Below are 23,447 nucleotides of genomic sequence, written 5' to 3' on the forward strand. Positions count from 1 at the left end.
AGGGGACATTACTGGGAGACTTCTTCAAGATAAAAATCAATAAATGTACAAACCTTTCTTAAAGGTCACAATCTCAGGGTCATTAGATCAACCCCCCCACCCCCGTCTAGCTCCATGCTCACAGTTGAGTCTGCTTCTCTCCCTCTGCCCATGCTCCCTCCTCGCATGAGTGCACATGTGCTTTCTCTCTCTCTAAAGTAAATATAAAAAGAAAAAGTTCGGGTCTTATACACACGTGACATCAAGTCTAGATACCAATACAGATATTCTGAATACCCAAAATCCAAAGTGTGACCACCAGCAGAGAGAACAAAAGGTCATTTAAAACTCAAGGCCACTCTACCTGGAATTTTACTCTTGCAGGTGCAGAGGCACAGTTCCCTCCCAAAAGAGCAGTCCTTGCTGGTGGCTTTGGGCCTGGAAGGCAACTATCTCTCCCTCTAGCACCACCAAGTTGGCAAGAGCTCTCCTGGGGACAGACTTGGGGCATCATCGCACACATGGGCTTGACACTTAACCTCAGGGACAAATGAGCAGACTAGCAGATCAGTCCCCAGACTCTTCTGAAAGCTAAACTCCCATCATGCTTTGTCTACCTCCAGGGATGCAACAAGGAAAATACACAAGATAAACTAGGGGGCCAATACCTTCACATGTATGTACTATGATCTCTCTTGGACAAGGACTATCAACCTTCTTTGAAGTTGGGTCACAGTCTTCAAACTACTGTTCAGATTAATGTTCTTTTTTTTTTTCTTCTTAAAGATTTTATTTATTTGAAAGAGAGAGAGCGAGCTTGAGTGGGGGCCGAGGGGGATAGCAGAGGGAGAAACAGAGTCCCCACCAAACAGGGAGCCTGACATGGGGCTCAATACCAGGATCATGAGCTGAGCAGAAGGCAAATGCCCAACTGACTGAGCCACCCAGGTGCCCCTGGATTAATGTTCATTTAAAAAAATTAATGTGAATTAGGTTTTGAGAATTTCAGGTTTCACTTGGCTGTGACAAAATCATGCTCTGGTATTTTTTTTAGCATGGGAAAGAAGAGAACTTAGTCCTACACTACAGATGTCCAGCAGCATGCAAGCTCTAAGAGCAAAAACTGCCTAATCCTTGAGATTTTATTTTCCCAGCTGTGAAAGGCCCCCTATAGTCCTCCACCATGGAGAGCTCTGAGGCTGAACCAGAATTATCTGTAAAAAGCCCTCAATGCTCAGATGATAGCAATCAGAAGACACTGCTAATTTGCAGAGAAGTTGGCTCTTTAGCTCAAACTACACTGGGTCACACACAGACAACCGACGGGTCCAGAGAACCTAAGTCCCCTTCACCTGCAAACAGCCTCAGAAATATCTGCTATTCTCCTTCCATCCCCCCCCCAACCCTCTTCCTTGAAGCAGTGCAAGTTAGAAAAAAAAGCCAAGAGACCTTCCTGTGGATTCTAGGCATGTGCTAAGACAAAACTGCCCCTTCCCATCTCTCCACCCCACCGGAGCTTCCCAGTCCCCTTCACAACATCCCAGGAAGGATGGGAAAAGGACCTTACTGGTGCCACTGTCTACCAGGCTCCACAGAAGGCATGCTTTCATTGCTTCTTCCAGTCAGTCCCCACAACAATCCACCAAAGAAGCCTGTGTTTCACCTTCCAGATGAGAAGACAAGGGCTGAGAAAGGCTGACTGGTCTCACTTGGATCCCATGGCCAACATATTAAAAGATAGAGCCAGAGCTCCACACCGGCTTTGCTTCCAGAGTCAGATTCCACACCCAGGTTCTCAAAGCACTATCCAGAGAACCCCAAGGGTCCCCAAACCAAGTGATCCATACAGTCTAACAGCATGGTCATGATAACACCAGGACGTTCTGACCCTCTGCCAGTGCTGAGCTCTGCAGGGATGGCTGGTGCAAAGTGGAAGAGTAAAATCGCCAGCGCCTTTTTTTTTTTTTTTTTTTTAAAGCCAGGCAACAGCACCCACACAGCAGAGTCTGTGTCAGGCATTGCCACACTTGCAGCATTTTTTAAAAGGCTGTTTTCACTTAATAATATCCTGGAGGAAGCAATAAAAATGACTAATTTACTCAACTTCAACCCTTGACAACACATCTTACAAGGAAATGCAAGTACATGTGAAGCACTCTGCTGTCAGGAAAAGTGGCTATACCGCTGTTTGGGTTGTGAGCTAAACCAGAGGCTTTCTCATGGAAGACCAATTACTTGAAAAAACAATCAACAGAAAAACAATAGTTATTCAGACCTGAGTATATATATGGCAAATATCTGCTCAAAAATGAGTGAACTTCACTCAAGGAAAACAACTTATAGTAGTTGCTGCAAATGATAAAATCCAGCTTTCTCCCAAAATGAGACTTTTGAAAAACTTCTGACATCAAGAGTTCAGTTTCTCAAACACTTGAAGACTTTTCTGATGACATCAGTGACTTTTTGATATTGTGTCAAGAAATATGTCAACATTTAGAAGACCTGCATAACTCAGTTAACAAAGAGTATTACAAAATCCATTCAAAATGCAAGAGAGACCAATGCATTTTAGTGAAACAAAGTTCAAATAGTTCATTGTCATGGTTTCAAGGTTCCACATAGACCTGAACTTTAAGAAAAATGCCACTTGTCAAGTTTTGGTGTAGTATCAAAGTACGATATCCACAGTGATCTGAAAAGGCTAGTGAAAATACTCTTTCCTTTCCCAACTACGTAAGTGTGACAAAAATGGTTTTCCTTCATATACATTCACCAAAAGAACACATTGTAACAAACTAAATAAATGTAAAAGCAGGTGTGAGAATCCAGCCTTGTCTTCTGTTAAGCCAGATATTAAAGAGATTTGCAAAACATGTCAAATAATGCCAATCTTCTCACTGAATTTCTGAAGTTACTTTTCATTAAAAATGTCACTGTTAGCATGTAATTGACTTATTAGCGTTCCTGAAGTTAATTAATACACTTTAAATTTCTCAGTTTAACTTACACCATGATAAATATTGATACAAACCCCAAATGAAAAGGCTCTTTGGATCTTCAATTTCGAGGAGTGTAAAGGGGTCCCGGGACCAAAAGGCTGAGCCCTGTTATTCTAACAAGCTGCCTCACATGCCCCTCCAGGGGGAAAATAACCTGGTTAAGTAATTTAAGTGAAGGACTGGTAGGTCTTTCAGTGCCTCTTAGGAGAAAGTGCAGTTTAAAAGAGAAAGCAACTAGGGTGCCTGAACGGCTCAGTCAGGGGAGCATGCGACTCTTGATCTCCGGGTTGGAAGTCCATGTTGGGTATAGAGATTACTTAAAAAGAAATTATTTAAAATAAATAGATAAATAAATAAAAGTGAAAGCAACCTCATAAACCAAGCCATGCGAGTCCCAGCGGGCATCCAGGCCCTGGGTGGAGACAGAAGTGTCCACACAGGCATCATATGTACCCACTACAGGAAGGGGCTGGGGCTCCCTGTCTCCTCTAACCGAACCACCGGGCAGCTGATCGCTCCACCTCTGCAGAAGGGTGGGTGCTGAATCCACTGCCACCACTGGATGTCACAGACATCATGAGCACACTCCAGGCCTAGAGAGCATCCAACCTACCAAGCTGCCACAGCACAGACCTGGAAAAACCACAAGAAGGCATCACTTTCAAGTTCAACAAGAATGTAAAATCACCAAGTGGGTATTGGCAGCAATCAAATCACCTTACAAGAGCACTGGTGGCAGCGACTTGTGAAATACAAACAAGCATGAGGCTGGTGAAGTGAAAACGTGGAACTGGGAGTGAAAAACCGTGGCCTGCTGGTGAACCTCCAGGAAGCTCTGGGGGTAAGGGGGCGGCAGCCCTGGCCCCAGTACCCCCACTCTCCTTCCACCTGCAGCAGCAAGTGGGAAAGAAGTGCTGGCTGCCCACAAGCTCTCATCTCCTTAGGGGCGCCCGGCTGGCAAGCAAGGACGAGGAAGTCAAGTGGCCACCCAGACCCTGAGAACCTTCATAAAGCCTTTCTGTGTCTCACTATCCACATCCTTAACACTGCCCCCAACTCATGTTGAAAAGTTTGTATTTCTCAGCTACTATCATCTCATGTCCAATTCAATTTGCTATACCCTATTAGCTGGAGCTTTATGAGAACATGACAGAATAAATGTTGTTAATCGTTTGTTCCTTCAGCTCCATACATGCAAATTGTGACAGAAATTATGTACTTTTTTCCATGACAGGCTATAAAAGAGCTTCCCATTAACTTAATTTATTTCACTTGAATATCAGAGACACTGATGATAAAACCCTCTTAAACGAACCATCTATCCTACTTTTAAAATGTATCTGCTGATACTACATTAAAAAGAAGCCAGTTACCAGGAGACCGCTCCTCACCATTCACCAACATTAACGCTTTGTGATACGATGTCCACTGTGTCACAGATTGTAAAAGTGGGATCCTGTTAGGAAAGGGCCTTCGGGGCTCGTAAAACAGTGGGTCAGTAAGATCAGACTTTCTTCACAAGAAAAGATATGCAGAATATATGCTACTAAACACACACACACACACACACACACACACACACACACCCTCAGAGAAATGATGACCTCATTAAACGCAGCACAACAGCTTCCTAGGAGAACCCAAGCAAGTTACATATCACTTTCATCTGCATCATAATGCGAACAGAGCAAATGAATGAAAGTCTCACAGGCACCACAGAACATGCTTTATTATTTGTTTTAATCTCAGAATCTTACCTTTGAGTTGTCTCCCTCCTTGTACTTTACCACAATCACAGCTGAGGCCCCCATTGACACGTTTCACCAACTAAGAGATCTTCCCTCTTCCTCCCAGCATCTCTCCCATCAAATCCCTCTGCACAGCTCCTATAACCCCTGTCAATTTAATCTCCCCTACACACCCTATTCACCATCTCCATATTCCTCAGACCAAAACCCTCCTACAAAAAAACTCTAGTTCCCAAGTAAAAGACAATTAGGTAGACCCTTTCCAGTCTCCTCAACACTCAGTATGGCCCAACAACAGGTACACACATTGTGTTGGCCACACCCCCACACTCAGGGTGTTGTCATTAGCAAAGTGTCTTCTTATCATGTTGGTCCCACCTGGCACACCCTACTGACATCTCAATATACCAGTCTTCCAGAATTTAAGCCACTAATCTGACTTGGTAATGAGGGGAGTCTCAAGGTTCAGCATGCCATCAGACTCACCTGGAGTTCTTGTTAAAACACAGATGGTGGGACCCCCACCTCCAGAGTTTCTGACTCAAAGGATCCGGAGTGAGGCTGAGAAAATGTATTTCTAACATAATACTGATGCTGCCAGCCCAGAGACCTGGAGAAAGCATGTTCAATATATCACTTAACACTACGGCCCCTACCAGAATGCTATCTCACACCCTTGTTCTTCTTTGGGACCTTATTCTGCTACTGGACACTGCTGACACTAACATGCTTAAGCTCCTTCCCATGTTTGCCCTTCCACCCAATTTGACTAAGACCAGGAATTCACGTTTTGAGATCTCATATTCTGGGTACTAGTTTCTCATTGGTTAACAGGTGTGTACCTTCTTCCCTTCCAACATTCAAAGCACTCCTGAACCATGCTCCCTCCAGAAATCTCCTTGGGGCAGCACAAAGAGAGGAAGCCCTCTTTAACTCTCAACCGTCTGGCCTCCCTTCTATTCTACATCCTGGGGCCACTCACCCTCCCACCCATGGGTTCAGACAATGGTTTCCAATCTTCCCATCACAACTATCCCCTCATTCTCCTCTTATACCGCCTGTATACCAAAAAGTTATTCTCTATCAAACTGCATTTATGGTGTAGTAATATAGTTACTTCTCCACTTTTTTAAGCTAATCAGAAACAAGCTAGAGCTTGATCAGCTTAAAAGACCAGTATTACTACAAAGAGGTGAAATAATCCTAGCCTAAAGCAAAGCAACTCAGCATTGTAGACTGTGTATCCTTATCATGAGTAAACTTATTACTTCCTTTAGGATTCTCAAAATGTTGAAAACATAACTGCTTTCTGAGACTCTAGCTTTTCAGGACCCCATGGATAGAACCATGAGTCTAGCAGGTAAATAATTTTATCTACTTATATGTAAGTTAACATTGAATTGTCTTTGTGTTCTCTATAGGACTTTCTAATTCAGTATAGCCCATCTTAGATAACAAACTCCTCACTGTCTGGATGACTTATTTGTGCAGAGACGAGTACAAATGTACCCTCAGTGTCACTGGAAGATGAAATGTGCCAGATGCAAAGTACTGACCAAAAAACAGGCCTCATTCACTCTTTTTATATCTTTTAAAACATACATCTTTTTAAAAACTCCAACATACTTCCCTGTCTCCTGAATACAATATAGCCTTTTCTTGATTGACTCTTGGGATTATGAATACCCATTATATACTGTCTTAGAAAGACCTACAAGACATGGCTCTTGGGATTGATCAAGTAGAATACAGAGTAATTCCATAGCCCTGCTGTTATTTCTGAACTCTCTTCCCTACTTGCTTTTTGTGATATTCCTGTCCAGTCCTTCAATATGGCTACATCCCAAAGCCCTGTGACTTCATTCTGGCCTGTGACGGGCTGGACAGCAGGACAAGGCTAACAGTCTAAGAACAGGAGCCCCTGGCTGACTCGGTTGGTGGAGTGTGCAGCTCTTGAACTTAGGGTTGTGAGATCAAGCCCCATGTTGGGTGTAGAGATTACTTAAAAATAAAATCTTTAAAATAATAATAAAGAGTAAATAAGAGAGTTGAGATGAAGAGCTCAAGTGTTTAAATATGCAAGAAACTATGAGTGAAAAGAACAGAACTCCTGGCTGCTCCAAAGCTGTATGTACTTTCCATCCTCAGTGAGGTAGACTCAGTACTGAGAAGTCCTCTTGACCATGATTTTTGAAGATGTAAAGAATAGTTTCATACTCCTAGAAAGTAAAACAAGGGATTCTTCTTAAGAAACTTAAAAATCACAGTAAACTTTTAAAAAATCTTAAGAAATATAATTAGGCTGAATTTTTGTTAATTTCTTTGTAAAAAAAAATCTATCATCTATCTGGTTTTAAGATTAAAGGTATCTTTTAAGTATGAATATGAATTGTTCTTGTCTGAGAAGAATAAACTTGGTTCATAAAAACCATTTATAAAAAGGTTTCACTTATCAGAGACTTCCAAAGCAAATGATCAAACAAAGAAGAATGTTACTGTTAAGATGCCCAAACCCCCCAAATTTAGCTCCTGCTATCAGCACTTGACAGATGAATGCCTGGCTTCTTTCTCTAAGGGCAGTGCATTTATACACTGGTGCTAATCACCTAAAAGCTGCAGCCCAAGGTTGACTGGTCCAGGACAAGAAAGCAGCTCCATTAAACTGAGTCAGCAAAATCTTAAAAGGATTAATTATCAATTGCAATACTACCCAATTACTTTAATTGACCAATGTTTCCATCCAAGAAGAGTTGCTGATATGCATTCTCTGTCCTCAGGATTTTACTGGAAGAACTTTATGCTTTAACATGTGATTGAAAGGAGTGCTGGAAAGAGTTGCATCTCAAGAGTGAACAATGTGCCTTAATTCTTTGAATTTTAATTCAAAATACTGATTCAGACACTACTAGATTTGTGGTTGTTTGTCTTTGATCCATTTTCAATTCCCAGGATTCACTTAGTAAAGTGTATCTGTACCTAAATATTGGTGTCTTTAATGATTCTTTCCAATGCCCCCCCACACACACAGATATTTTGCATTTCTAATTTGCTTGGTACAAAGGCAACCAATGTGCATAATTGAACTGCAAATGGAAGCATGCTTGCTACTTTAGTGAAATTAGAATTCAGTGAAGGTTATAAAAATATTAAACTTAATATCATATTACAGGAAGCATAAGTATTTTTGATGGGCCCATAATTTTACCACTTCACCTGCTGTATCCGCTGGCAAACATGGTTTGGAATATTAATGGAAAACTCCCTCATTATTAAACTGCAGTATTAAAAAAAAATCCACAACCGCTAACAGCTTACCACAAAGACATTTTCAGAAATTATCTACCTTAAAAATATTTTCCCACCAGACAGTTCAGAAAATAGATTTAATTTTGTAAAGCTAGAACAAATGGGGAGACCCCCCACTGCTTCAAACAATTCATTAATTCAAAAAGTTCTATTTTCCTTGCATTTAAAATCTCAGGGGGGAAAAAATCCAATCTCCTCTTCCCCAATCTCCATTTAAGTGTAGCTATTTTGCTGAGGTCCAGATTTGAATAATTCAAAACCATCTCTAGTAGATGGTGTGTATCAAGGAGCAAGGGCCAAAACCATGGCATTTTGGGCCAAAGGATGCAAACAGAAAGCGCTCATCACTCTTTCATCTACTACACTGCTCATCCAATAGGCAGAGACCACAGAAGGGGCTACTGGGCGGATGAGATGAGATGAGCACCTACATAAAGGACAAAGGAAAGGACTCCCATCCTAGACCCAGGTGACCAGACTCAAAACCACCCCTTTGGGAAAGCCATGCATTTTTCACCTACAGACACAAAATTTAGATTATGCCTGTTTCCAACCCCAGTTTACCACCTAAGATTTTTTGTTTTTGTTTTTTTCCCCCTAAGTTTTTAAAACAGAGTCGTTATTTTTAAGAACTCAGTAAGTAATCTGCCATCTTCCGGAGAAAATAACAAGATAGCTCAGAGTCTGCACTTTGGACACACAATGTAAGCTCCCTCGAATATCAAGCTTACCTGAAAGCTAAGAAGAGTTTCACAGGGTGCCTCAGAAAGATATCTGATAGCTACAAAATCTCTCCTCTTTCCCCCCCAATATAAACCTGATTTGTGTGCCTTCAAAACCTCAATTCGTCTGGCCAGCTATGTGGGTGAATCTCCTCCTCCTCCTCCCTCTTCCTTCTTTCCCTCCCTGCTCCTGCTCTCAAAGAATGATTTATAACCTTCCCTAATAGGTAGCACATCCCAAGGGTTTTCAGAAATGGGAGAGAAATAATGTACTAGGCATGTCCTTTGCAGGTATGCTGTGACATTCTGTGTGGTAGACAGGGCAATGCTGGTAGTATTTTAAGTTGATTTGATAGCCACCTTTTGATAGATTATATTTGAAAATTCACTAGTAGCTTTTCACTAGAGAACAAATGTATATTATAGAAAGAAAAATACATTTCTTCTTTAAATTAGCGAAAGTCCATTAATAAAATGTATGGAATTAATTTATTTCTAAAAAAGCAATTCAAACATAATACAATCCATGTTCAACAAAAACTACCCAGTTTTTGTCAAAGCTAGTGAGAAAAAAACACAATTCCACTTTTGTGCTATGCTTTCAGTTGACACAGCACTGGGAAGTACTCCGTGAGGTAGATACCATTCCTTCCATTTTATAAATGAGAAAACTAGAACCTAGAGACATTGATGGGTCAGCCAAAGATCAGCCAACAGGTTAAACAGCACAACCAAGTTTCCCATTCAGGTTCCCAGACCTCAAATCTAATGATCTTTGAGGAGACTGGGTGATGCCAAATTTGGCCATGTGACACCTGGCCTTTCGGCAATCTGCACTGCCTGTCTGCTGGTAGCTTTCTTGTCCTGAGGATATTCTCTATCCCATAGGAACCTAGAAACTCTACGTACTCACAAAGATGTCATCATATAGCTGCATTTTAAGAGGACCTCAGAGAAGCCCAGTGCTTTTAACCTCAAAGTATCAATGTCTAATAAATTATACAATGGTCCCTCAGCATGCAAAGCTGCAACAAATGGGTGCCAGCCTCCTTTGTTAACTGGAGATGGTGTCCCAGAAATGCAATGACATCTGGCTTCACCCAGATGCACCTGAAGCAGTGAGATTAAATACACACCAAGTAAAAACAAAGGAGCCTTTACTCATGTACAAACAGAATTTTGTTTCATCTAGGAATAAGGCCTGTAGACACAGGGTATTTTATTATTCATTTGCTTTCCCCCAAGTACATTACATTTTGAGAACCATGGTACTTTATACTTTACATTCATTTGTTAGTGGGGTCACTTCCTAACACTGTTAAGGCAGTTTCATATCACAGAAGAGCCACTGAACCAGCAGCAAAGCCAGTTTCAAGTACCAGCTCTAGTACTAATCACCCATGTGACTCTAGATAATCACACCTATTCTCTAGACCTTCCATTCTTATCTGCAAAGAAAGGCTGCCACCACAAAATCTTGGGTCTTCTTTAAATAATTATAAATCAAAACAAATGCCTTGGAGTAATGCTTTAAAAAACACTCCAAAAAAGTTTTTTAATTAAAAAAAATTAAAATAAGGGTACATGGGTGGCTCAGTCAGTTAAACATCTGATTCTTGGTTTCAGCTCAGGTCATGATCTTGGGGTTGTGAGACTGAGCCCCACATCAGGTCCTGTGCTCAGCGGGGGGAGTCTGCTTGAGATTCTCTCTTTCTCACCCTCCCCTCCCCTGGGTTGAGTGCTTTTTCTCTCTCAAGTAAATGAATAAATAAAATCTTAAAAAAAAAAAAAAAACCACATTCCTATGATGGGGGAGGGATGAATCTTTTTGAAAAGAGACACACAAACATTTATATTTCATACTGGAAAGCACACCTACACCGTACAACTGCCTGTGGAGGCTATTTTATTCAGAAAGTATGTTGCTGCCTTCTTATTTACCGTGAAAATTGGTAATTCTCATCTACTGACAACCTTGCTCAAATTTGATATGGGCAAAGAAATCAAGAGGAAAAACAAAAGTCAATAAAAGAGGAGAATAAAGATTTCAGCTGATCTTGATTTCAGCAGAAAAACTGAAACCATATGAATCCAAGGGGTACAGAAATACCAACACCTTGGACCCCTTCCTTACCCAGCCACTGCACTTTAGTCTGGGCTTTGGAGCCAGACACAGTGATCCAGTGTTGGCTGTGTCACTTACTAGCTTTGTGAGCCTACAGCCACAGGTCTCTTTCTTAGTACAAGGCAGGTAATGATGCATTCCTCACAGGCCAAATAACAGAAATTATAGAAGATAATGTGTGTGCTGGCCCAGCACAAAGGAGACCCTCAATAAAATCTGGCTCTCGCCCTCCTGACTTCCTGGATAACAACCCAATTCAAGAGTCCAGATCAGGTCTTGCAGCCTCAGAGAGAAGAACACAGGGGGATAGTTGGTGTGGGAGCACCATAATGAGAGAGACCAATGGGTGTGGGGAATAAGAGTTTGCAGAAATGATCAGATAATGAAACACCTTGTATCTTTCCAAAGAGGTGAATCATTTTCCTTTAGGTGTCAAATGAATAGCCAAATGCATCACAATCAAAATCTGTCATGGAAAAAGCCAGTCAGGTACCCATTTCAATGAGTAGTAGAGCTTCTAATGATGCAGAACCCTCTGTGACACAAAGTCTCTTGATTTTTACAGGATAAACACACACTCCCCCACAGTTCCTCCACAAATACAAAAGGCATCCTGAATCCAGAAGTTCTAATGAGCTGAAAGTTTATTCCATTTTTAAAAGACATTTAAACGCAAACCCATCACTTACATCTCCTTAATTCTAAAATCCAATTCTCAATCTGGGCACTTTACCAGCATCTTTTCAAAAGCTGGACTTTGGAAAATATATGCATTCTCAGACAGAAAGGGAAAAACCCATCAGACACGCACAAAACTTTCGCCCTTGGATATATTCCAGTCTCCTCAGTCCTCACCTCCCCAAGCTTTTCATCATCAGTAAAGTGCAGTTACCAATCATTGGGAATGACACAAGCCTAATGTCAGAAACCATTTAGCTTAAATAAGAAAATAACTCCATTTAGCGTTCTCCCACAAAGTAAAATTAAGTTTGTTTAGCCCTTTTTTATTTATTGCCAAAGGGCAGATTTAATTTCAAGGGAGTGAAAACCAAACTCATTCTGAAGTAAAGTCTGAAGTTACCACTTTAATTTTGCTTTAACTATTGAGGCGCAGAATGCTGTAAGCATGAAACCAAAGAGGTATTAATTATGGAAAACCAATAGGGGAGTGGGACCCACTAAGTGTTTTAATCAGAGAGTGGAGGGTTGAGGGAGAAGTCTGTGGTCTTATTTTGCTATTGCAAACTCAAACTTTAAGAAACCCTACTGGCTTCGGGGGACCTTCTGGCCCACCCCTGTGGGCCTCCAATCTCGGGACTTACCAGATACATTAATGGAGGCCCCTGCATCGATGATCCCACTGTTGGGCCTCACGCAGTACCTACGTGGTGCTGTGGTCTTCACTTTAAAACACACATTTCGGTCTGTTGGGTTGCCAAGCTTTAGGTTGGTGGTGACGACATCAGTGAAGGGACCTGTGGAATGAGACAGAGACTGATTGGAGATCTGGTGAGACAAATTTAGAAGACTAATCTATGCTCCAGAGTGGGAAAGGAATATGGGATATATGGTTAGGGGAAGATTCAAGATCCAGAACTAGCGCACTATCACTGGATGGGAGAAAGGAACTGAGGTTAATGGCTGGCAGTAGCTTCTGAAATTCACCATGTTCTTATACCACACCAACAGGCAATCTAGGTAAGTGTTCTAACATCTAGTTTCTCCTTGAAACCTCACAACTTTATGGTTATTGTGGTTTTATCGATGAGAAAATGGGCTCAGGAATATGCATTTCTTGTCTAAGTGTTCATGCTAGTTAGTAATAGGTAGTTAGGATCTGAACCAGGCAGCCTGAATCCAAGACCAGTTCTTAACCTATGTTAAATACTGATTTCTACAATAAGATGAACTCTAATAGGGAGAATCTGGAGGACTAAACTAGGTTCCACAATTATCAAAGGCAGAGTGTGCCAAGGGCAGCAAATGTAAGAAAGACTTTGAGGTGTAAATGGTCTATAAACACAGAAATTCCCCACAATACAGTGTTGCTGCCATGGCATTAATTACAGCAAATTCAGAGTCCTGCTAGGCAGCCCACACCTGAAACGTCATGTTCAGCTTTATAACTACACAGGCTACTGGGAAGACTGAAACAAAGCTCAGTGCCCTGAAGGTATTTTTTATTATTATTATTTATTCATTTTCTACTTTATTAGATTTTTTAATTAAAAAAGTAAAACACGCTTCTTAAAACAAGCCAAACAATAAGAGATGTATAAAGAGGAAGTTAATAAGCTTTCCTTGTCCCCTGAGGTAACTAATATGGGAGATATCTTACCAGTTTTTGTATCTCCAGAATACAGAATACATTCTATATCTCCAGGCACTGTGCCTGGCATCTAGTAAAGGTCTCAGTGTGTGTGTATCTAAATAGACGACAGAGAGAGAGAGAGAGAGAGAGAGAGAGAGGCAGGCAGGCAAAGATATTCACTAAGGAGGAAACTACCTGGTGGATAAGCTGTAGTAAAATTAAAATCTCAAGCTGCTTTCTCTCCTTCAGAAGTGCTCAGGGTGTAAAAAATCAATTTGATATGGGCTTAACTTAAATATAAATTAAGAAATCAATAATGATGGAAAGGAAGAAAGCAAAAGGACTCAGTTCCAGAATCAAATAAACTACAGACAGTTCTGCCACAAAGCTTAGTTTAAAATCATGATTTTGTTCCAATGTGATTGATGTGCATATTAGGGGGACAATCTAAGCATAAAACAAATTTCACATTTGCTTATGCATGATTTTGTCTGCAAGAAATGCTACATGAACACAGAAAACTGCATCCAGCTAGACCAAGCAGACTAGAAACACATAAAATACACCCCTACACACACCTCAACCCCTATTTGCTACCTCAGCTCACCTGTGGGTTAGCAGCCACACCCACCCACACCTGATGTCACCACCTGCCCGCCTTCCTCCACTGTACAGTGACTTACAAACTACAACTCTTCTGATGCCACTTCCACAAGCAAACTTCATGTCTTCTTCAAGGTGAAGTGCCATGTTTATTGAATATATATGTATTCCTAACCCATTTAATGTGTGTAAAACCATGATTAGGTTCCTATCCGTGTGTGTGCACGACCAAAAAAGTTTTTGAATGCTCTACACTTAATGTCATCTCTCTCTTCTAAGTCTTGTTTATCGTGGTATTATTTTACATAGTATGATGATTTTTAGGAATGTGTATGTCGCATTATAGCAGAATCAACTGTACTCCTGGGTCATCTACTGTTTGGAGTTACTTACACCAAGACTCATCCTCATTTCGTGGGCAATGGCACCTTCAAGAATGAAATACCTGAAGAGAATGTTTCCATCCGATTACCTTTCCAATAAGCCCTGAGTTTGGCCCTCTGGGAGTCAGGCATTTTATAGGTGCAGTTGTAGCCAGATATGGGTAAAAGCACCTTTGGTAGTGCATCTCACTGACTGACACCCATCACAATCTTCTCACTACACTCCAAGTCCACTCCTTATTGAGAACCAAAAGCTTACCCAAGAGGGCAGGTGCCCTGTGGCCTAAGAAGATTTTCAGTTATAATGAAGGAGAGCCACATGCTGACAACGCTCCATCCTCGTATCAAGTTTTTGGCATCAAGGGAGAAACAGGATACTTGGTGCTGAGACAGTGTTTGAAGGATTATGGAGGCAGCAGCTCTCTATAACTCCACCCTTTTCCACCTTCCACAAAGCACACAATCTGACTTATCCCCCAATAAGTCCCTTTACTTGCTTAAGAGTGGAGATCACTTCAGCAATGGTAAAAAGAAAAAAGAACAGCTAAACACAATTCTGATTTTCTGGGGTCAAAGAGAGCAATTACAAACACACACACACACACACACACACACACACACACACACTCTCTCTCTCTCTCTCACGCTTGCACAAACGGCACATACACCTACGTGGGCATAACCACCAAACACGTACACATTCTCTGGCCTTTACATGAGAGCTGCCAATCCCAGCAACTCCATGTAAACGCAGCTCCAGTTCAGGTAGCTCCACAATGCTGGGGCAAAGAAGAAAACAGACAAAACTGTGTCTACATAAAGAGACACCTGAAAAGGAGTGAGCTTTCAAATATAAAGCCTGGGGGCAGGGGTATAAAAGTTATTAGTTTCAACAAAATTCTGTCTCAAGAACATGGAAGCATCTTCAGATCAGAATGCCAAAAATCCATAATGGCCCACAATCACATCCAAACAAAAACAGACTTTCATAAGGCGGTCTGAAGCATACTGAGCAGAAAATAGAGTTGTTGGCAAGATTTCACTATGATGAAATTAAGAATATTTACCTGTTTCCAACTCAGATTGTAGTGTCTCCTCTTCCTTGCCCTACCTCAAGAAGTTGGAGGTAGGGGAGCACCAAAATTTAAGTATTTGGTTATCCCTTACACTGACCTTTTCTTCTAGGTATTCCACAAAAATAAACCAAATTTAACTGTAAACACTAAGTGTTTTTTGGAAATTTCCCCAGTTAATCTATTACATGGTAATTTAAGTAATGTTTCACATTATGAATCACATAAAAGGTAGTCTGAATTATTAAAAGAAAAACAATATTTGTAGTAATAAGTAGAATAAAATAACCCAGGTTTCTCCCTTAACATTCAATCCTGGGCTTTTTAAGCATTTGAGATTTCTTGCACTTATGTAGGTTATTTGTAAAAATCTAGAGGGAACTATACTGAAAATATAAGCAAATGAACAACATTGTTAAAACAGCAAAGTCTCATGAGTAAAAACCAGACATTTTGTAAAAACAGGCCAGCCCTCTTCTCCCCACCCTGGGCAATGTACTCTAAGAATTTTATTGAAAATAAATTATATTCGATTTGAGTAATTATAGGAAATAAACCATGTTAGTGATCTCCTTTTCCCCCGTATTAATGAATTAGAATATACAAAAACCTCAATAAAAATGATGTAAAGGCTTATGAGCATCATTCAGATTTTTACTAGTCACTTTCATTTCATAAAACTGCCATTTCCATTAAAGCATTATGTAAAAAATGGGATTTTACTATACCAACATGCATATTTATCACCAGTGAATTTAAACATTGCTTATAAAGTACAGAGTCAATTTTACAAATGAAATCTCCTTCAAAAGTTAGACTTTTTTCCTCCAAGAAATGAAAAAATGATTTGGTACCTCTAGAACCATAGCACATACTTTAATCATTTTTCTTTCCAATTTTTTTATTCCTTATTTCATATAATGTTTATACAAAACTAGGAGCTAAGGATCTAAAATGTGAAATGAAGGCCAAAAAAATGAAGCAATGTGATTTGGGACAAATTAGGAATAATCTTTAACATTTTGATTTTTCTTAACAATTTGAGTAATATTCTTTATGCCCCATATTATAAATACTCATCTGTGAAAATTCTTGAGTTTGTAGATGCTCATGAATACCAAGGACTAAGTTGAGTATGGACTCCTTGACATGCTCTAAATGGAATTTAGATAAAGCTAAGCACAGTATAAACTGTTTTCTCCACCAAGGCGTGACTTACTGTCATTCTGAAGTGTGTATTTTCAGACAGTAAGAAGATCTGAAACTCACCTGTCTTAGAAAGCAAAGAATACAGAGACTACAAAACCAGAAGTATGCATTGCACTAAAGGTGAAAGGAGGAACAGTTAATTTTTCAGTCTTACAAACATGGAGTCTTGGAATTATAAAATGCTGGTTTAAAAGCCAAGGAAAGAGATCACAATCCAGCAAATTTCTCAACAGTAAGAGGCCAGGTTCCAAGTACTGAAAATTTCATCAAAAATGGCTGGATAAACTTACTAAGCAGGAAACACAGGAACATTTTTCAGAAAAAAAAAAAAGTATTCCATTAAATCTTTAAACATTTTACCAATCTATGCACAGTACAAGTATTGTATTTCTCTTCTGTAATCATTCAATCATTCATTCATTCATTCAGAGACCCAGAGAGAGAGAGACCAACGACAGCCTTCCTTTCAGGAAATGCAAATACCATTTTTTTTTTAAAAGATCCCATTTGTTTATTCATGAGAGAGAGAGAGAGAGAGAGAGAGAGAGAGAAAGAGAGAGAGAAAGAGAAAGAGAAAGAGAAAGAGAAAGAGAAAGAGAAAGAGAAAGAGAAAGAGAAAGAGAAAGAGAAAGAGAGAGGCAGAGACACAGGCGGAGAAGCAGGCTCCATGCAGGGAGCCCGACATGGGACTCAATCCCAGGTCTCCAGAATCAGGTCCTGGACTGAAGGCAGTGCTAAACCGCTGAGCTACCGGGGCTGCCCCTGCAAATACCATTTTTACAAAAGAATAAGAGCTCAGGTCCCAATGATGTAAAAGTAAGAGGGAAAACTGCCAAGTGAACTCAAAACTCCATCTCAGCCTTGCTTACCTGCGTAACCTCAAGCACATCTTATGCCCCACACCCCATCTGTAAACAGCAGGACAGAATTTTTTAAGGAATAAATATATCATTCATTTTTACTCAACAATTCAATTTACTAGAATGAATATAAATACACACACACACCCCAAACACAAGAAACTGTAAGACTCCTAGAAGATAACGCAGAAGAAAATCTATATGGCTTTGGGTTTGGCAGTGATTCTTCAGAGACACCACCAAAGGCATCATCCATGAAAGAAATAATTGACAAGCACTACTTCATTAAAGTGAAAAAGTCTGCTTTGCAACGGGCACTGTCAGGAGAATGAGAAGACAAATAGGCCACAGACTGGGAGGAAATATTTGCAGAAGACACATCTGATAAAGGACTGTCATCCTAATATACAAACAACTGTTAAAACTCAGTAAGTAAATGGACAACACAAAAAATGGGCAGAAGATCTGAACAGATACCTCACCAAAGAAGATAGACAGATGGAAAATAAGATAAACAAATGGAAAAATATGTTCAACATATGTCATTAGGAAACTGCAAATTAAAACAATAATTAAACAGTGAAATACCAACACACACTTATCAGAAGGGCCAAAATCTAAAACACTGACATCATCAAACACTGGCCAGGATGTGGGGCAGCAGGAGCTTTCATTCCTTCCTGATGGGAATAAAAAATGGCGTAGCCATTTTAGAACAGAGTTTGGCTGTTTCTTAAAAAAAAAAAAAAAAAAAAAAACTAAACATACTCCTGCCATACAATCTAGCAATCGCACACCCTAGTATTCACTAAAAGGAGTCAAAGACTCACGTCCACCAAGAAATCTGCACATCGATGTTTATAACAGCTTTTTCGTAATTGTCAAAACTTGGAAGCAACAAAGCTGTTCTTCAGTAAGTGAATGGATAAACTTGTCCATCCAATGGAATATTATTCTGTGCTAAAATGAGCTATCATGCCATAATTCAGACATGGAGGGATCTTAAATGTGTATTAGTAAGTGAAAAAAGCCAATCTGAAAAGACTACATCCCGTATGATTTCAATTATAGAATCATTCTAGAATAAGCAAAACTATGTAAACTAAAAAGGATCAGTGGTTGCCAGAAGTTGGGAGGAGAATGACTAAATAGGTGGAATACAGGGGATTGTTAGGGCAGTAAAATTATTCTGTATGATACTACAATGGTCGATGCATGTCATTATATATATTTGTCAAAATCCATAGGATGTGCAACACCCAGCCGGACCCTAACATAGACTACAAACTGGATGATAATGATGTATTGATGTAGGTTAGCCAGTGTTAACAGATGTGGCCCTCTGGTGCTGGAAGCTGATAGTGAGGAAGGCTGTACATATGTGGAGTCGGGGGTATACAGGAGCCCTCCGTACTTTCTGCTCAATTTTGTTGTGAACTGGAAACTGCTTTAAAAAACAAAGTGTTTCTTTGTTTTTCAAAAAAAAAAAAAGAGAAAAGAAGTATTTGGACTTTGTACTAATGCAGCTTTGGTAGCACCTCCAACACTTCTGATATTACATTTTAATTGTGAAATATTTATGTATTTTATGTGTACACAAAAATGAATAAAGTATATATGCACACACACACATACGTATACATGAAGAATGATACTTTGCTTTGCAAAGAAATTGCTTTTCTTCCTTTTTCTGGAGTTCATGAAATCCTGGTGCTAGAAATACATACCCTTCCTTTATAATATGTTCCTAATGTAGCTACAATACTTTGAAATTCAAACTATATGTGTTACCAAATAACTTATATAACAAATTGATATATAATCTATCAAGTTTCAGCTTTCCAGATATAAACTTAAAGTTATTAGCTCCACAACAGTTATTTTTTTTCACTCTGCATAAAAAGAGCTGTATTACTTTATATTTTTGCAAACACAATTTAGGTACAGTATCTCTCCTTTCTTCAACCCTTCCAAAAAAATAACTTACCATATTTCATTTCAACTCTGAAAAGATTACCTTCTGGGAAGGTAATAATCTGTCTCCAGAACCCTAGGACCGATGATGGATTTTGTTAAGACAATAAAATCATGCTTTTCAATACAACAGACTTCGTGCGTGGGAAAAATATACAGGAATGGGGAGAAATGGACACTATGAAGCAAAGTTGTAGGATATCTTACAGATGTCTTTAAAATTTATCTGCTGGCAGTCTATTCCCATTAGAGTATCCTACTGCCTCTTGCTTTCCCCAACCATCTGCAGTGCACCAATCCTCACATTTTTTTTTCCTTGTTTATGTAAGTCTTCCCCTTCCAAAATGGAAACTCTAGGAAAACAGAGACATTTCTGTCCCTCTTGTTCAATACTGATCATCAATGTCTAGAATACTTTCAGACAGAGTAAAATATGCAGTAAATGTTCTGAATGAATGAATGAATGGCCACACCATGATCCCAGCTATTTTAAGCAATGGTTTTACTCTTCATGCATGCCTCCCCTGTATGCCCAACCAGGCTCCCTGTAAATGGAGGCTCGAGTCTACTGCTGGCCCCCTCCCCGGCACTATCACCCTTTCTACCCTCAGCACAGGATTTCTATCACCTGACAGCTCGCATGTTCCTTTCCTGAATAAACTTCCCACCTAGAATAAACCTGTATGTGAGAGGAAGCTGTGTCGGTCCTGTTCATCACTGGATGCCCTCAGCCAAGAACAGTCAACCCAAAGCAGTAGAGGGGCTCAGTAAGTGTGTACAGCGTGAATGAACAGCAGGCTTCTTTAGAGGCAACTCAGCTCTGATCCTGGCATGTTTCATATAAACAGATGCCAACTCCATAACTGGGATCTGAAGTCATGATAAATTCGTGCTGTTCATACATAGGTTGAAGGTATTAAAAATGTTCACTTGAGTCAATAATGCTTTCATCATTATTATTCTAAGATAATTTTGTTTAAAGTCGCACCCTTCTAAAAAAATGAAAAGAAGATATCATAGTAACAGATAGCCAAAGAGGGTGAGCTCTTAAATAACTATGAATTCAAGAGTAAGGACACTGGGAGAAGTTTTTTTTTTTAATCTATTTTGTTGATTGAATTGTTAGCTCACACATTAAATCAATGCTTTAGAAACAAAAATAAAGCTTTGCGACCAATGTGTTTTTAATGGCAGACATTGGATTCCAATATTTTAACAGAAAGCTTAATTGTGTAGCTCTTACTGTGGAATAACCACACATAAAGAGCCCTGCATACACATCCCTTTCCTGAAGAAATCTCAGAATGCAAAGTGTTCTCAATTAATAAAGTAACTCTAAATTAATAAAGTAAATAAAATATCCTCAGGAGACAGACACATCACACCCATTATTAGAGCAAGAGAAATCAACACCATAAATACTCACTGATGATACCATCAAAGAAACACCAGAAGCCAGCTTGATTGAAACAGACTCTACCAACCTTTCAGGCTGTTTATTCAACTCACTAGTCTCCCAGCTCCTTTGGAGCAGAAAGAAATAAAAGTCAGTCGGCCACCAACTCCACGGGTGGGAAAGCTAGACCACAAGGCACTCTACTGCAGTGTAAGAATTCAATAGATAAAAGTACTGTGGAAGGCCTAAGGTCAAACTCAGGAAAGCTACCCGAAAAAGACATAACAACTAGAAACAAGGAACAGTTTAGGAAACTGAAAGCTCTTTGTAGCTTACGTTAACAGATGAGCAATTATTAATCAGACTAAACAAAGAACTCGTTATTAACAATAAATATGCTACATTCTTATGAAGGAATACTATACAACAATCGAGAATAATTAGGAGACCTGTATTTTGACAAGAGACACACCACGAAAGCACATCAAGTCATAGAGACAACAGTGAAAGCAGGTCACACTAAATTCCTCTGGAGAGTAAGGAAGAGAGGAGCATGAGTGGGCAGACATGTCTTCAAATTCTTCCTAAAGTTTACCTTTTAAAGAAAGATTTAAAACAAGTATAATAACTTATTAACATTTCGTTATTCTGTATTTGGGTATTTATTATATTACCTGTATTTTTCTGTAAGTTTTTTTCCCCACAAAAAAAAAAAGCTACCTACAGTTTACATCAGATCCAGGCAATGTTTGAGATCATTTTCTTCTTACCCAGAATGCCTTGGATGTATAAAAATACTGGAATCCCAAATTGTGGAGTTGCTAAAAATCAATATACCTACCAACAACAGCCATTCCTGTATAATTTATGAAAACCAAGATTATCATTTAAAAACATGTTGAAGGTAGCAGTGGTCTCACTAATTCAAGACAAAAACCCAAACTTAAAATTTTGACAAAGTCTATTATTAGAACTGTGAAGACTAGAAGCCTTTCTTTATCCCTCTAGAGAGAAATACCATGACTACTTTTCTTTAATTCAACACTTTTTTCTAAACAGAAAAATAGCTAAAAGTATCATATAAGGGTATATGAAGCTGCATAATCCTATCTATACTCAGCACTTAGACTACAGTAAACAGCTGAATACACCTGATTAGTACAAATTTATGTATCAGTTCTAAAAGTATCTTAGACCATTTAACAAACTAAATTTTTTCAATGTACCATCTTTATCCCAGTGTAACAAACATCTAGTAATTTTTCTCTCTTTAGAAGACCAAAATTTGTGATTACAGTGATCATGAAAATAAAAAGATACGCAATATTTCACTCCAAATAAAATTCCACCTCAACAGGAGACTGGCAAAACATGACTCATTTTTTCACACAAAGCAAGAACAGTCAAGATAGACATTATGCCCAAGTGAGGGATATGAGAGGTAAGACAGCAAGGGGTCCCAATTCCACATGGTTGTAGTTGTGGTTTTAACTTGACTAAGTTATAAATTAACAGCTCAAGTCAAGTGCATAAGGTCAATACCTGTAGAAGTAAAAATTTCCCCCAAATATTCAATCTTTAGTGAAGATGATAACACACTGAAAAGCTTCCACACCAAAACCAACATATTCACAGCCGACACACAGAGAAGGGAAGCAAAACACATCTAGCATTCTGTACCTCTATGGTCCACCTTGCATTTTCAATCTGCGAACAATGAGGAATAGCAGGATGCGGTTTATTACTCAATATATAATCTGCTCTGATCTCTTTTTCAATAGAGAACCTAAGTGGCTACACCACCAAAAAGAGATTATCAACCAGGTCAGCAGCTTCTAAAACAAATTCAACCAGAGACCAGGGAAAAGGGCTGTGAAACCTGGTTGAAAAATATCTTCTATTTCCCCCCTTTCTGCCTTCAAAGTTTTGCTCAAATGCCTTCCCTTTTGGAAAGGCTTATCTAGTCTCTCAACTGAAAAAAAGTATTCCTTCTAATGGCATATTCTAACACTAATGATAGCCAAGTTTATATCCATGTCCGGTCCTCTCCCTTGATCACAGCTTGCAGGTGTATTAAGCATCTGAAGTTCATCAGGCCCCAATAACACTCTTAAGTCCCTCTCCCCTCCCCCAAACCCACTGTTTCCCATCTCAGGAAAAGGAACCACCACTCACTAACATGCTTGGGCCAAAAAGCAGTTATCTAAGATTCCTCTCTTCCTTGTCCCACTCCACATTTAACCCAGCCAGCGCTGCCTTCAGAGCAGAATGTGAGTACTTCTCACCACATTCTCTCCACTGCCACCACCCTAGTGCTAGCTGTGGTCTTTTACTCTTGGCCTGGATTCCTGTAGTAGCCTTAAGCTTCCATACATACCATCACCCACACATCTCACACACTCAGAGCCTACACCCTACCCTACACTGCGGTCTTTTAAAAACAGACTCCTGCTTGGAATCCTCCATGGCTTCTCAACTCACAACAAAATCCCTAGTCTCTCCTGTGGTCGGCCTACCAGGAAGGCTCCTCCTCCATCTCTGAATCCATCTCCTCCTGTGTCACTCCATCATTCCTTTGCAGACACAATGATCTTGCTGCTTGCTCCATGAACACACCAAACTCAGTGCCACCTTGGGGCCTTGCCCCTTCCCTGTCACGATGCTCTTCCCCCAAATGTGTGTCTGGCTTGCATACTCATTTGATACAGGTCTCAGTTCAAGTATCATCTTAAGGACAAGGCCTTCTCCAATTGCCTCTT

The 23,447-nt window shown here is 39.7% G+C and overlaps 1 protein-coding gene across 2 annotated transcripts in view; it reads right to left on the reverse strand.

Annotated features, from left to right (window-relative positions):
• VAPB (VAMP associated protein B and C) overlaps window positions 1-23,447 on the reverse strand; it is a 56,378-nt gene that overhangs the window by 17,194 nt on the left and 15,737 nt on the right. For both annotated transcript variants that reach the window (XM_072735520.1, XM_072735519.1), the window contains exon 2: window positions 12,202-12,354. In XM_072735520.1, coding sequence (XP_072591621.1) covers window positions 12,202-12,354 — 153 coding nt within the window. The remainder of the gene's footprint in view (window positions 1-12,201; window positions 12,355-23,447) is intronic.

The sequence above is a fragment of the Vulpes vulpes genome, chromosome 14 (genome assembly GCF_048418805.1).
Source record: "Vulpes vulpes isolate BD-2025 chromosome 14, VulVul3, whole genome shotgun sequence".
In the NCBI taxonomy this organism is placed as follows: domain Eukaryota; kingdom Metazoa; phylum Chordata; class Mammalia; order Carnivora; family Canidae; genus Vulpes; species Vulpes vulpes.